The sequence below is a fragment of the Dipodomys spectabilis genome, unplaced genomic scaffold, assembly GCF_019054845.1.
Source record: "Dipodomys spectabilis isolate Male_0828 unplaced genomic scaffold, ASM1905484v1 ptg000043l, whole genome shotgun sequence".
NCBI classification, from domain to species: domain Eukaryota; kingdom Metazoa; phylum Chordata; class Mammalia; order Rodentia; family Heteromyidae; genus Dipodomys; species Dipodomys spectabilis.
In genome coordinates, this window is record NW_024870720.1 from 28,879,909 (window position 1) to 28,892,977 (window position 13,069).

The following is a 13,069-nucleotide window of genomic DNA, read 5'->3' on the forward strand; positions in this document are numbered from 1 at the left end:
AATATTAAATCTGCTTTTACACAAATTTAATGATTCTCCCTGTAGATGTTCAGAAAAAAATATTTTGATTTGCATTGGAACTCTGAATCTATGATAAAGGACTTAAAACTGAATTACTTGTTCAATTATCAGGGAGTGTGTGTGTGTGTGTGCATGCGGGTTCTGGGCCTGGGCACTGTTCCTGAGCTTTTCTGCTCAAGGTTAGAGCTCTGCTACTTGAGCTACAACTCCACGTACAGCTTTTTGGTGGTTTATTGGAGGTAAGAGTGTTCATGGACTTTCCTGCCCAGGCTGCCTTCTAACTGTGATCCACAGATCTCAGCCTCCTGAGCAGCTAGGATTACAGGCATGAGCTACCAGCACCCAGTCCTGGGATTTATTTTATTTCATTTTATTTAACAGGATATGATGTTTCCTAACTTGCAAATGCCTTTGTTGAAATCCTATAGAGTCTTCCTGAAGAGCAAGAATAGTTCTGTTGACAATCGAGGGGGGTCGATTTAGAATTCCCACTCTTTTTTTGTTGTTTTAAGTACTTTTACACATATGGCTATGCCTACAGGTCACAGGAAACCAGTGTTTCCAAAGGAAACCTGATCACATCTGTAGATAACACAGGTATCCTAAACAAGTGCCTGTGTGCCCTGAGGCTTCAGGCTGTTGCCAAAAGTACATATTTTTTTGATTGGTAAGAACTGTGAGATGACGCTTGGTGAAACATAAATGGCAGAAAGACTCAGAGACAGCACAATAAAAACCTGTCAGTCTCGGAGAACAAGAGAGCAAGTTGACCAAGGGCAGGAGATGGCTTTGCGAGTTCCAGTATTAATCTGCCTTTTATTTAAAGGTAGGTAAATTCTCTTTTGTTTTGTTAAAGCTGTATCGCTCTAAATTGCAGGGATTTGTTTCTTTGAACCAGACATTCACTTCTAATATTTGCTTCTGACAAAGATCAGAGCAAGGAACCTGGATTAATTTAGGGTTTTGTGTATGTGTGTGTGTATGTGTGTTTGTGTGTTTTTTGTTTATTTCTTTTACAGATTGTATGTTCCCTTCTTCCTATGTTTGGATTATCTTCCTCTCTCTTTCTCTCTTTTTTTCTCTCTTTCTCTTTCTTTCTTCCTTCTTTCCTTCCTTCCTTCCTTCCTTCCTCCCTCCCTCCCTCTCTCCCTTTCGCTCTTTCCCTCTCTTTCTTTCTTTCCTTCCTTCCTTCCTTCCTTCTTTCCTTCTTTCTTTCTTTCTTTCTTTCTTTCTTTCTTTCTTTCTTTCTTTCTTTCTTTCTTTCTTTCTTTCTTTCTTTCTTTCTTTCTTTCTTTCTTTCTTTCTTTCTTTCTTTCTTTCTTCTCCTGGAGAGCTCTAAAAGACTTGCAATTGGATAGTAGCAGATGAACATTTAGTTATTATACTTCAGTACAATGTCCTAGTGATTGACTTAATATATAACTGTACATGTGTTTGTGATCAAGATGCATTGTATTCATAAATTGCTTTGCTAAATGACAACTTCTTTGTACAGCTACTTAAAGATAATAAAAAACAAAAATATGAATATTTAAATGTTCTTTATTTTACCAATGAATTAAAACTTAAAATACTTTATACATTTGATTACCAACTTGAAACTTTCTATTTAGAATTAATGTGTTTGTATTTCCTATGAAATGTAGTCATGGAATGGTTGAGAAACAGTTTGTAAATGGTCTCCGATCAGGTTCTGGATTTCAAATGTAATCAATGAAAAACAGAATAGAAAATACGAATAAGAGAATAAGAATAATGTTGGATTTGTGGTTTACACGTGGAAGGAAGTTCACCTCTGAAAAGATGCTTTTCCCCTGCCACAGCAATGACAGCACTGACAGAAGATGCAGGAGTGACCGTGACACCTGACAGTATAGTCCAGCAGAGTAACTGGACAGCTAACCAAACTGAAGGTATTTTGCTTCCATCCTTCTTTTCCAAGTAACTTCTTTAAAGCCTTTGAGAGGAATTTGCATTGCAAATTTGGAAAGCAGCACTGGAAAAATTTTCATTTTATGTTTTATTGGATAATCAACTCATTTAACAAGATGCTGTTAGGTTGAAGCGACAGATAAATGTGTCAGCCAAGAACTGCCTTCTTCAAAAGAAGGAAATGAAAAAAAAAGGAAACTTTTTAAAAACCTGTCTTCACCTCCTGTTCTGTATGTAAAATATGCCACACTTTCTTCCTTACTTCCAATAATAACCCATGCATGTCCTGCGTGGCTTCGAGCAATTTTGACATTCTTTTTGTTTTTGTTGTATTTTGTTTTGTGCCAGTCCTGAGGCGTGAACTTGACCCTGAATGCTGAATGCTGTCCCTGAGCTTCTCTATTCTTTTTTTTTTCTTAAGTATATCACTTGAGCCATAGCTTCATGTACAGCTTTCTGGTAGTTTATTGAAGATAAGAGTCTCACAGACTCTCTTGCCCTGGCTAGCTTTATATTGTGATCCTCAGATCTCAGCCTGCCATGGGTACATGACTGTTTTGGCATTCTTAATGAAGACATTAAATTTTAGCCTGTGATTGGTAGCTATGGCTCTAAGCTGAAGCACTTTCCCTTGTCTGTCTTTGAAAGTAAGTATCCTTTTCTCCTTGCTTGGTCCTCAGGGGCTTTTGTTGCTGTTTTAACTTGCACTGAGTTTCCTAACCACTTAGAGCCAATTTTTGTTGTTGATGATGATGAGATGTTTTCTTTTTGATCTCATTACTGTTATTACAGTGGCTTCTGGCTGCTGTGGCACATCAGCAGTATGTTTGAACTAGAGGTGACCTTGGGAAGTCTCATAGCCCTCGAGATCTGTAACCAAATGGTTTTAGATCTCATGCAAATCACAGAAATGGCCCCTGATAGGATCCTGGAGAGATCTGCTCTCTCAGAACACAGCAAATAAAAGATGATCAGTCAAACATTTCATTTAAAAACATGCAACATCTTCATGTCATTGATAATTTTAAACAATCATTCGAAAATATTTTACTCACTTGAGTTTTCAGATACTATTTTGTAAAATGAAAGTAGTGTGAGTTTCAGAATAACTTTTAGTCAACTTAATGCCATCTGGGCCTTTGAGCTGTTTTATTAAAATAAGATCAATAATATCCTAGGAAAAGTAAAGTAATGTGACTTCTTTCTGGTGAGTGATGTCATTACTACATTTCTTTCTAGTCTCATTTTTTAAAATTCCTGAATGGTGAGCTACTAGCAAAAAAATTATAGGAATGAGTAAAAGGATTGACTATCTCATCTCTATATTTTCCCTTTGTTTTTTTTTTGATAAAGAACTTTAGTTTCTCTTTTGCTTTTTTTTTATTTCAGTTAAAATATGAATGTAATATCTTAGAACATTTTTTATCAAGTGTAACTACTATTCCTAGGAGAACAAATCTGTTATATTCTTTCTTTGAAAATGCTTCTTTCAATTTTCATATTTTCTATCAACTCCTGTTTTAAGCTTGGTAAAATAAACCTGCTTTGTCTTAAACTTAAAAGAAACTGGCAGCTGAGAATATAGCCCAATGGGGAATTACCAGGCTCAAGGCCTTGGGTTTAATCCCCAGAATCTCAAAAGAAGAATTTATGGTGAGAATTTCTCCATACCTCAGCACCAATTGCAAAATAATAAATTGTATTCATGATACTGCATTCAATAAAGTGATTGTGAATTTTTAGATAATATTAGGTGTTTTCAAAGTGAAGTGACACAAGAGAGCATCTTATTGCTACCAAAAATACCAAAAGATTTAGTATTTTTCATACAAGAAGAAGTTTATTTTGTTTGCTTTTCTAAAAACCAACAAGCAGGAGAGTCTCTTAATCTCACGGAGGCAAATATACAAGAGTATATCATCATAACCTGATAACTTGTAATGAGGATATAGATTCATGGCACTGACAAAAGAAAAGTCTACTAAGTCTGCTTGAAAAAAAATTAAAATTGCTGGAGTATGTGAAAAGGAATCAGTTCTGTATTTGGGGGATGATCTGAGTCGTTCCCAGTCCAAATATGTCTTTAGCCTATCAGAGTTAGGGAAGGCATCCTGAGACATGACTGTTTTGCCTAAATATACTTTCTTGAAAAGAATCTGTCATAGGGGGGTTTCTGGACACCTGACTATAAAATTGTGTTCAGTTGTGATCACATTGCTTGGTGTTAGAGCTAGAAATAAAAACTTGGATTTCCTCAATTCCAAATCCCTTGCCTTTGACACTACTTAATGACATAAAACAGGTACTATTCGAAGTTATCATCACTAACTATATTCTCTTGAGCCATAACTTACTTGGGGTTTCCAGTACAGGTCATCATAGTAACTCTTCTGAAGTCAGTTTGGGATAAGGTCCCCTTTTCAGTTAGCACCCTTTACATAAAGAGAAATTCATGTCATCTTTCCCTTTGTGTAGATCAAATATTCTGTGTTCTGCTTTCTCAATGTACAGGTGGAAAATGTGAAGATTGTATGAAATCTTCCATGTTTTTGAACATTCAGGTATACCACAGGAAAACACTGTTCAAAATAACCTTTGAAGACTCGAACCAGTGCTGCCACCTTTTGGCAAGCGTGTTGTCTCTATACTTTTGTCTTTCTTTTTTTATTGTAACATAAACTTTATTATTTTTTATTTTACTTTTATTGTCAAGGTGATATACAGAGGAGTTACAGTTACCTAAGGTAGTGAGGACATTTCTTGTCCAACTTGTTACCCCTCTTCTTCATTTTTCTCCCTCACCCCTATATCTCTATACTTCTAAAGAATGGAACAATTCTCAAGCCACCTTAACAATATATCTAGACAATATTCATTCAACTCTGTGAGTAGAATCAACACACCAAAGGAACCAATAGTTAAAAGGATGAATGCATAACAGGTATATACCTATGTGTTGAAAATTTATCAGCTGTTAATACGGAATCTTCTTTTCCTAGCTGACTATGTAGAAGGGCTTATAGCCTTGAAGTTTTCACACCCCTGTCTGGAAGACCACAATAGTTACTGCATCAATGGAGTGTGCGCTTTCCACCATGAGCTAGAGAAAGCCATCTGCAGGTAATAGCAAAGAACTTTCCAAGACTTCAAGACAGGAATGAGGAGGTGGTGTGCACACAGTACATTCCTATACTCCTCATTCTTACCCAGTAAACGTGGTGCTTGACCTGAATATGAATTGCCAAATTTCTTTGTACTTCAGTTTCTAAGGAGTGATTTCTAAACTACTGAAGCCACATTGCTGGGCTTCAAGATTTGCAGCAAGTGTGAGACCTAACACTTGTTGGAAATGAAGAATTTATGCTCTATCCCAGAACTGCTGAATCAGCATCTATACATTTAAAAAAATCAAATGACCTTTAAGTAGTTATACAAAGTGTTTTAAATTCAAATGTCAGCTTATGAGTACACTGCATCTTGGTCAGCCTCACCCCATTTTCCCAGTTCTCTCCCATCTCTCCCAACCCCACCCATCCCCTCAATTTTCCTAGTTCCGTTTTCACATAGATGCCTTGAATATTATGGCTGCCTTACACCCAGGAATCTATACTTGTAACTTGCAAAGGGGATTCTGAATTTTCTCAGGATTGTTTGTCAGATGAAAGAAAACAGTCTAAACAAAACATAATCTTTAGGAATATAAACGTCTAGAGCAACTAAGACATTATTCTTATAGCCATTGATTTGTTTAGCATACCACCTTCCCTGTCTACCAATGAGGGACAAATGTGAGGTCTTAAGTAAATGACTGATGTAAAGTTCATGCCTTCATATCTACTTCTTGTCTTTAGCTGCTTGGTTTTGATTTGGTATTTATTTCTTTAATTAAAAATGCTTCCTTTTATTCTTTGAAATATGTCATGTCTTTGTATTTTTGTCACCACAAACTGTAAAATTATATATTATTTTCTCTTTTTCAAGATGTTTTACTGGTTATACTGGAGAAAGGTGTGAGCACTTGACCTTAACTTCATATGCTGTGGATTCTTATGAAAAATACATTCCAATTGGGATTGGCGTTGGATTAATATTAAGTAGTTTTCTCGCTATGTTTTACTGCTACATAAGAAAGAGGTATGGAAAAGACAAAACATGAAGTCACTTCATTTGACAGATATTTATTGAGCCCTAATCATGTGCCAGGCCATGTGCATTGACATGCGTAAATTTTTAATGTAAAAAAGTATGTAAATCTGGGAGGTTTCTTCATAACATTTGGTGCCTTTAGTCATAAACTCAAACAAGAGGTAAAATTTTACCTTCAGTTAGAATATGATAGGATATATTTATGATTTCCCTTTTATCCATTTGTATCTGCCTAAACAAAAATTATAAATGAGCTGGATTTATGCCTGTAATCCTACCTACTCAAGACGCTGAGATCTGGTGAATCATAGTTCAAATCCAGCTCATGGAGAAAAATCTGAGAGATTCCATCTCCAAAATAACCAGACAAAAGTGTCAGACTGAAGGCAGAGTGCCAGCCATGAGCTATCAAGCTGCGAGCTGAGCAAGAATGAAGCCCAGAGTTCAAGCTCAAAACAGGCAAATATACACACACATATATATGTACATATATACATATACATGCATATATATACACACAGTCACATGCACACACATATTTATATCTATCTGTATCATGATATATGTACATATATACATATACAGTCACGTGTACATACACATATATCTACACACACACATACACACACACACACACATACGCACACACACACACACATACACACACACGGGAAGGACAGAAGATCCCAAGGGTGTAGGGACTGAGCAGATCTTGTTCACTCTATGCATTAAGTGCCTAGCATACAATAGAACTGACTAATATTTGCTGAATAAAAAAAGTTAACAAAGCTTGGTGCCAGTGGCTCACGCCTGAAATCCTAGCTACTCAGGAGGCTGATATCTGAGGATCACAGTTCAAAGCCAGCCCAGGCAGAAAAGTCCGTGAGACTCTTATTTCCAATGAACTACCAGAAAACTGGAAGTGGTTCAATTGGTAGCACTCACCTTGAGCTGAAGAGTTCAGGGACTGTCCCAAGGCCCAGAGTTCAAGCCCCATGATCAACAACAACAACAAAAATTAACAAGTACTAAATTAGTGAAGACATATAATAAAGATGGGACATTTTGTCCTCAGACTTTAAATTGAGGCTTAGAAGATAATTCTACCTTTTACAACCTAAAATGATAAATGTGATTTACAAATAAGTATTAATTACATCTGTAGATAGTCATACTTCTTGCTTTGCTCCACTTGTGATTTTTTCTTCAATTTATATAAATAGAAGAAGGTAAGAATGTGAGATGTATTTATTTATTTATTTTACATTCCCCATGCTGCATTTTACTTAGTTGTGTGTGTGTGTGTGTGTGTGTGTGTGTGTGTGTGTCTTTGTGTGTAATGCTGGGGCTTGAACTCAGGGCCTCGGCATTGTCCCTTAGTTTTATTGCTCATGTTCTACTATTCAAACCATTGTTCTATTTCTGGCTATATGGTAGTTAATTGGAGATAAGAATCTCATTGACTTTCCTGCCTGGGCTGGCTTCAAACTATAGTCCTCAGATCTCAACCTACTGAGTAGCTAGGATTACTGTAATTCCAAAACTGAAACTATATGTCCCAAATAGAAAAGTTTATTTGCTTAATGAATATGTCTCAGGGCAAGTCCAATCTATATTCTCTTGGTTTCATGTTTGTCTAAGACATCAAGAATAATAATGAGGAGGAGGAACCTGCTGATATTTAGGGTCCCTAAATATCCCTGCAGTAAAGGATAGCAGATAGAGCAACAGAAGCGGTTTAGTGAAAGTGTAGCTTCAGCCTTAGTCCACAGGATGATCTGGTGTGTGAATGGCATCGTAAACCTGTCCCAAGGAGGAGTAAGATGCAGCTCTGGTATTTCATATTCGTCAATCCTGAGCCACAAGATGCTCCTGATAGGGTAGGAGGCAGAGACTTGCAATCTTCCAGGAATCTCCTGGCAAGCTGCTCTGAAACAGGATTCTGCTGTGCACCGGCTCAGGGCTCACAGCCACAGGGGATAGGTCCTCTTGTGGTGAAGGGGACTGCATAGGCACCAAAAGCAAATCCTTCAGCAGCAGCTTTATAAGTACTCCACAAGCGTCAGTACAAACAGCAATCATATGGAAACCAATACTCTCTTTTAGGTGCCTAAAACTGAAATCACCTTACAACATCTGTTCTGGAGGGAGACCACTGTGAGGCCTTGTAAGGTGTTTTCATCGAGTCATTTTTGTGTCATCTGTAAAAAGAAAAAAGAAAGGAAAAGGAAAAAAAAGAAAGGAAAGAAAGGAAGGAAGGAAGGAAGAAAGAAAGAGAAAGAAAGGAAAAAGAAAAAGAAGAATCAGTGGGGTCCAAATTGAAATCTTCAAATGAAACAACATAAAGTGGCAAGCTGACGAGACTTGAAAGTAATTGAAGCTGGGATTACATCAAAACGAGAAGATAAAATTCGACATTAATCTTTAGACTTTGCCATTTGTGGGCCATGAAGCCAAACGAACAAGCTAGAAGTCAAGTTCATGGGTTGTTGTGTGCTTGTTATCACTGCAGAAAGACTGTGTATCTGCTTCTGACCATGTCCGATGAGGGTTTTTATTTGAACAATTTTTAGCTGACAGTCTCCAAGTGATGTCTACTTGGGTTTTTCATGGCCCACTACCTGGAATTTTAAATTGCCTAAAAAGACCTCTGGCTCTTCACTTGATGGACCTGATCCCAAGCATTCTCTTTTTCCATGGTTGTTAATAGAATCTAATGTCCATTTTTTAAGGTGAGATAAGTGTATAGCACTTGAAAAAAAATGGAATGTCCAAAGCAAACACAAATTATACCCAACTTCTGAGAGCACCGTGCAACCTTTCCACCTGACATCCTCAATGAATTAAACTGTTTCTGAAGACTGAACACCATCTGGATCTCTCATCCAGAGTAGGCAGAGGATTTCTGCTTCTGTGTGGATTATGAAACTTGGTTGGACTCACTTTTCCTCACTGTTTTTGTTTACTATGTCCTCTGTTTACCAATGGAATTTTCTGGTGACCATCCATTTGGGTTGAAACCCTAGAATTCTCTCAGTGACTGAAAGTCTACAAATGGTCCCAAAACCCAACTTGAAAAACTCGCTATAGAAACATCATGTGCAAGCTCCACCATTTTTGAAAATTTGGTGATGCACAACAATGCAGCAAGGGTAGATATAACTCTTGAGGAATCCAGGTTCTTCCTTTTTTAATTCTGCTTCTGCCATGGAATCTGAATAGTGCATACAGGTCCTTTAATTTCTCTAGGCCTTGGCTACCCTTTCTCTATAAGGCCTTCATACCTCTGAATTTTAGCCGAGGGAAGAAACAACTCTTTCACATCTGCACTGCAGGTGAGATAATCCTTCAACCATTCCAATTGTGCCTCTCACCTTGAGACACACCACTAGATATTATCTTAGGTGTATATTTTAGTGCTCAGTTTGTAAGATAATAATTTATTTTTAAAGGAAATGCAAAATAAAATGAAAGAATAACAACAGCTATGGTTTTACTTTGTAGATTCAATCTACAATGATGGACTTTTTTTTTCTTGTGATGTAGATAAGCAAAACAATTTTGATGATGAGATTCATTAAGAGAGTGAGATTTGAATATTCTTTAGTAGCCATCTAGGAATAAGGTTTTGAGTTATACTAAGTTACAGCTGTCCGCTCGCTCCAAAACCAAAAACCAAAACCAAAAAACAAAATAAAACTTTACATTCAGCTTTCCTTTGAGGAGAAGGTATTTCCCTGGGTTGGTTTTGATTCAGGAGGAATGTGATGTAGCTGAGCTGCATGTCAGCACTTTCCGCCTGTCTTCACACATGATGCCATGGTTACATCATCCCCAAGGCTGGGAAGTGAAGGCTCCTCCCAATGACTCCAGCAACCGCACCTAGAAAGCTATGAGCTTCCTGAGCATTTCAAAAAGATATAAAAAATGCTGGGGAGAGTCCAGAAAGAAACAATAAAGACCTGTCTGGAATTACTTAAGAACTGCCTCCTGATAAAAAGAAAGGAGGAATCAGTCCTATAGTCTGAGGAGGTGTGATGTAAACAAAGAGAGACATTGCAGTCTGTAAAAGCTTGTTAGTTTCCAACACACAAGGAAGTGAAATTAGAACAGCAGAGAGTTTGAATTCCAAAGCTGCTAAACCAAAATGTTAACCAAAACAAATACTAATACAGACTCATTTTGTAACCTGTAGAATAGTATTTCTTAACAATATAAAATCTACGCAAGGAGACAATGCATAAACTTTAAGAGGCTGGCGTACGACTGCCATCTATATATGGCCTATCGTATGAAATGATCTATGATCGTATACCTTTGGGGTTAATTTTGCAGGAAAGTATCTTTGGCCTTCTTAGAGAGCTAGAAGCACACCTACAGATATTTATATACATATCAAGACATTAAATGAAGAAATGCACAAATATAAGATGATCTGAGAATTGTTTCATCTTCTAATTTTTTTTCTTGGATGTAATAAGATCTTGTAAAGAGCCTTCCAATGAAGCCCATTCCCCAAACTACACTTCCAGTTATCAATCATGGATCAGTAAGTTTGGTAGATCATTTAGGAAGGAAATAACAACTTGTGCTGGCATCTTTGACTTTATCTATTTCTTTCATTTCTGTGTGTGTGTGTGTGTGTGTGTGTGTGTGTGTGTGTGTGTGTGTGTGTGTGTGTGTGTGTGTGTGTGTGTGTGTGTGTGTGTACTGATCCTGGGGGCTTGAACTCAAAGCCAAGGCACTGTTCCTGAGCTTTTGTGCTCAAGGTTAGTGCTCTACCATTTGAGCCACAGCTCCACTTCTGACTTTTTGGTGGTTAATTGGAGATAAGAATCTCCAGGACTTTACTGCCTGGACTAGCTTCAAAACGAGATTCTCAGATCTCAAACTCCTGAGTTGCTAGGATTACAGGTATGAGCTGCCCAACTTCATTCCCTTATTATTTCTAACTTATGTTTGTCCTTCAGTTCTTTGAGAGCATATTATTAGGTCATCCATATCAATGAGGGCCTCATTATTTAGCATTTTGGAATATAAGGTGTGTGGTGGGGAGTGCAAACATTATTATCTCAACTATACCTATACCTGTACATTTACAAAAAAGGAATCACGATAGTTTGTCATTGTATCCTTTATCGCCCCAAACTAGTTTTGTGTGTAGCCATGTTTACATAAAGAGAATGAAATTATAATAGAGTTCATCTTTTTCCTGGCATAATGTAGATCTAATCCTTTCAATTTGACATATCCACTTTGGTGACGTCAATAAAATTTCCATTCATTATATTTAATTGAAAAAAATGTCTTAAGACAATAACAAGACAAACATCAGCAATTTAAGCTTTTGATGAAGGACAATTCATGGATGAGATGGCTATGAGTAAGCCATCTAACTTCTCTGCATTACAAAATGTAACGTGCTTTCTGTGTGTGATATAAATATTGATATCCCACAACCCACACTAAGGGGAAGGGTTAGCAGAATCTCTTTGTTGCAAAATATCACTCTTTCTGGCTTACATCATGGCTGCATGACATCAGATAGAAGCAGAAGCCAAGATGAACTGGCAGTGTTGAAATGTAATTTGTCAGAGTCTGGCACTGCTAATCTGGGTGAGTCCACATTCCTGCTCAAACCTTTAGCACAGATCTCGTCAGTAGCATATTCAGGACTGTGTTTTCCAGATTCTGTACAAAATTTCTCCTAATTGTTCAATCGGTCAATGACAAGTCCAGCATACAAATTCCAGAACAGTTAATTTCCTAACAATTCCAAGGATAAGCCCTCTGAATATCCTTGTATAAACACTTCTCTGCCCAAACTAAATCTGATGGATGTTTTAGACTGTGGGCAGCACCTTCAGCTCCCAAAGAAACATTTCAAGAAGATTGTGACGGTGATTATACAATGACAAAGAGTATACATTGTTGAGTCGAACCTTACCTTAACATCTGATAGGTTTTATCATTTTATGTCTCAGAATTAAAATGTAAGTCATCTAGATTGAAATCTGATTAAGCATTTTTTTCAGTATTTAGGTTAAACTTAAGAAAGGCCTCTCACTTGTTTGGTATATTTGCTCAACTGATTCTCTACTATCTGAGCTATACCTTCAATCTAGGATTTTGCTGGTTATTTTACAGATGGAGTCTCTGAATCTTTTCTGCTAGCTTTGAAACTTGATCCTCTAGATCTCAGCCTTCTAAATAGCTAGGATTGCAGTTATACCTGACTCTGGCAGAATTTATTATCTAAAAGACAATGTTCATTAAGCCTCACATCTTTCTGGAAAGAATGGCACCTCTAGAACTTTAAAATGGCACAAAAATATGGTTGAAATATTCAATCCTTTAACAAATCAAGATGAAGCAATAGTGTGTGGAGTTACCATTTGTGAGCACCCAGAATGCATGAAGGCATTATTTGCATTATTTTAATGAATCCCCATCTGTATGGAATGGCACTTAAGAAAACATAAGACACTTGTTGAAGGGCACACAGCTCTTAAGAGTCCCAGGTAGAATGTGAACCAGGTAGACCCAAGGCCAGAGCTCTCCATACGCTCTAGATGATAATACATCCCCAAGTGATTTGTAGATCAAGGAAGTTTCTTTTCACTAGAACATGTAAAATAACCTTTGCTGTGAATCAATCACAGAAATTCCCTGCTCCAGCTTGCAGAGGAAGATATGCATACTGTTCTCAGGGTGGGGCCAAACAGTGTCAAGTGTTTGTGGACAGGTGGGGCCGCAGACTAGGAAGAGACTATAGGATGAAAACAAACTCAGCTTATCCTCAGGACCCAATGATAAGGAGGACTCGGTCCTCTTGCTGTGCTATCTTAACAGGAACACACTTGACTCAGGTGGGCCCTGGGAGAAGCAACGAGACATCCATACAGTAGACATCTTCTGCATGGTACAGCTCAGTGAAAACCTTCTTCCTTCAATTCCCAGTCCTGTTCTT

At 37.4% G+C, this 13,069-nt stretch overlaps 1 protein-coding gene across 5 annotated transcripts; it reads left to right on the forward strand.

The window, feature by feature from the left end:
• Positions 1 to 789: 789 nt before the first annotated feature.
• On the forward strand, positions 790 to 8,260 carry Epgn (epithelial mitogen). 5 transcript variants are annotated; one of them, XM_042678433.1, is made up of 5 exons: positions 790 to 847; positions 1,845 to 1,934; positions 4,953 to 5,073; positions 5,935 to 6,087; positions 8,206 to 8,260. In XM_042678433.1, the coding sequence occupies exons 1-5, from the start codon at positions 805 to 807 to the stop codon at positions 8,258 to 8,260; spliced, it is 462 nt and encodes a 153-aa protein (XP_042534367.1). In that variant the 5' UTR covers positions 790 to 804. The 5 variants fall into 5 exon arrangements, with proteins under 5 accessions (XP_042534367.1, XP_042534362.1, XP_042534363.1 ...); XM_042678428.1 differs by having other exon boundaries at positions 805 to 847; positions 5,935 to 5,961; XM_042678429.1 differs by having other exon boundaries at positions 805 to 847; positions 1,845 to 1,907; positions 5,935 to 5,961.
• The last annotated feature ends 4,809 nt before the right edge of the window (positions 8,261 to 13,069 follow it).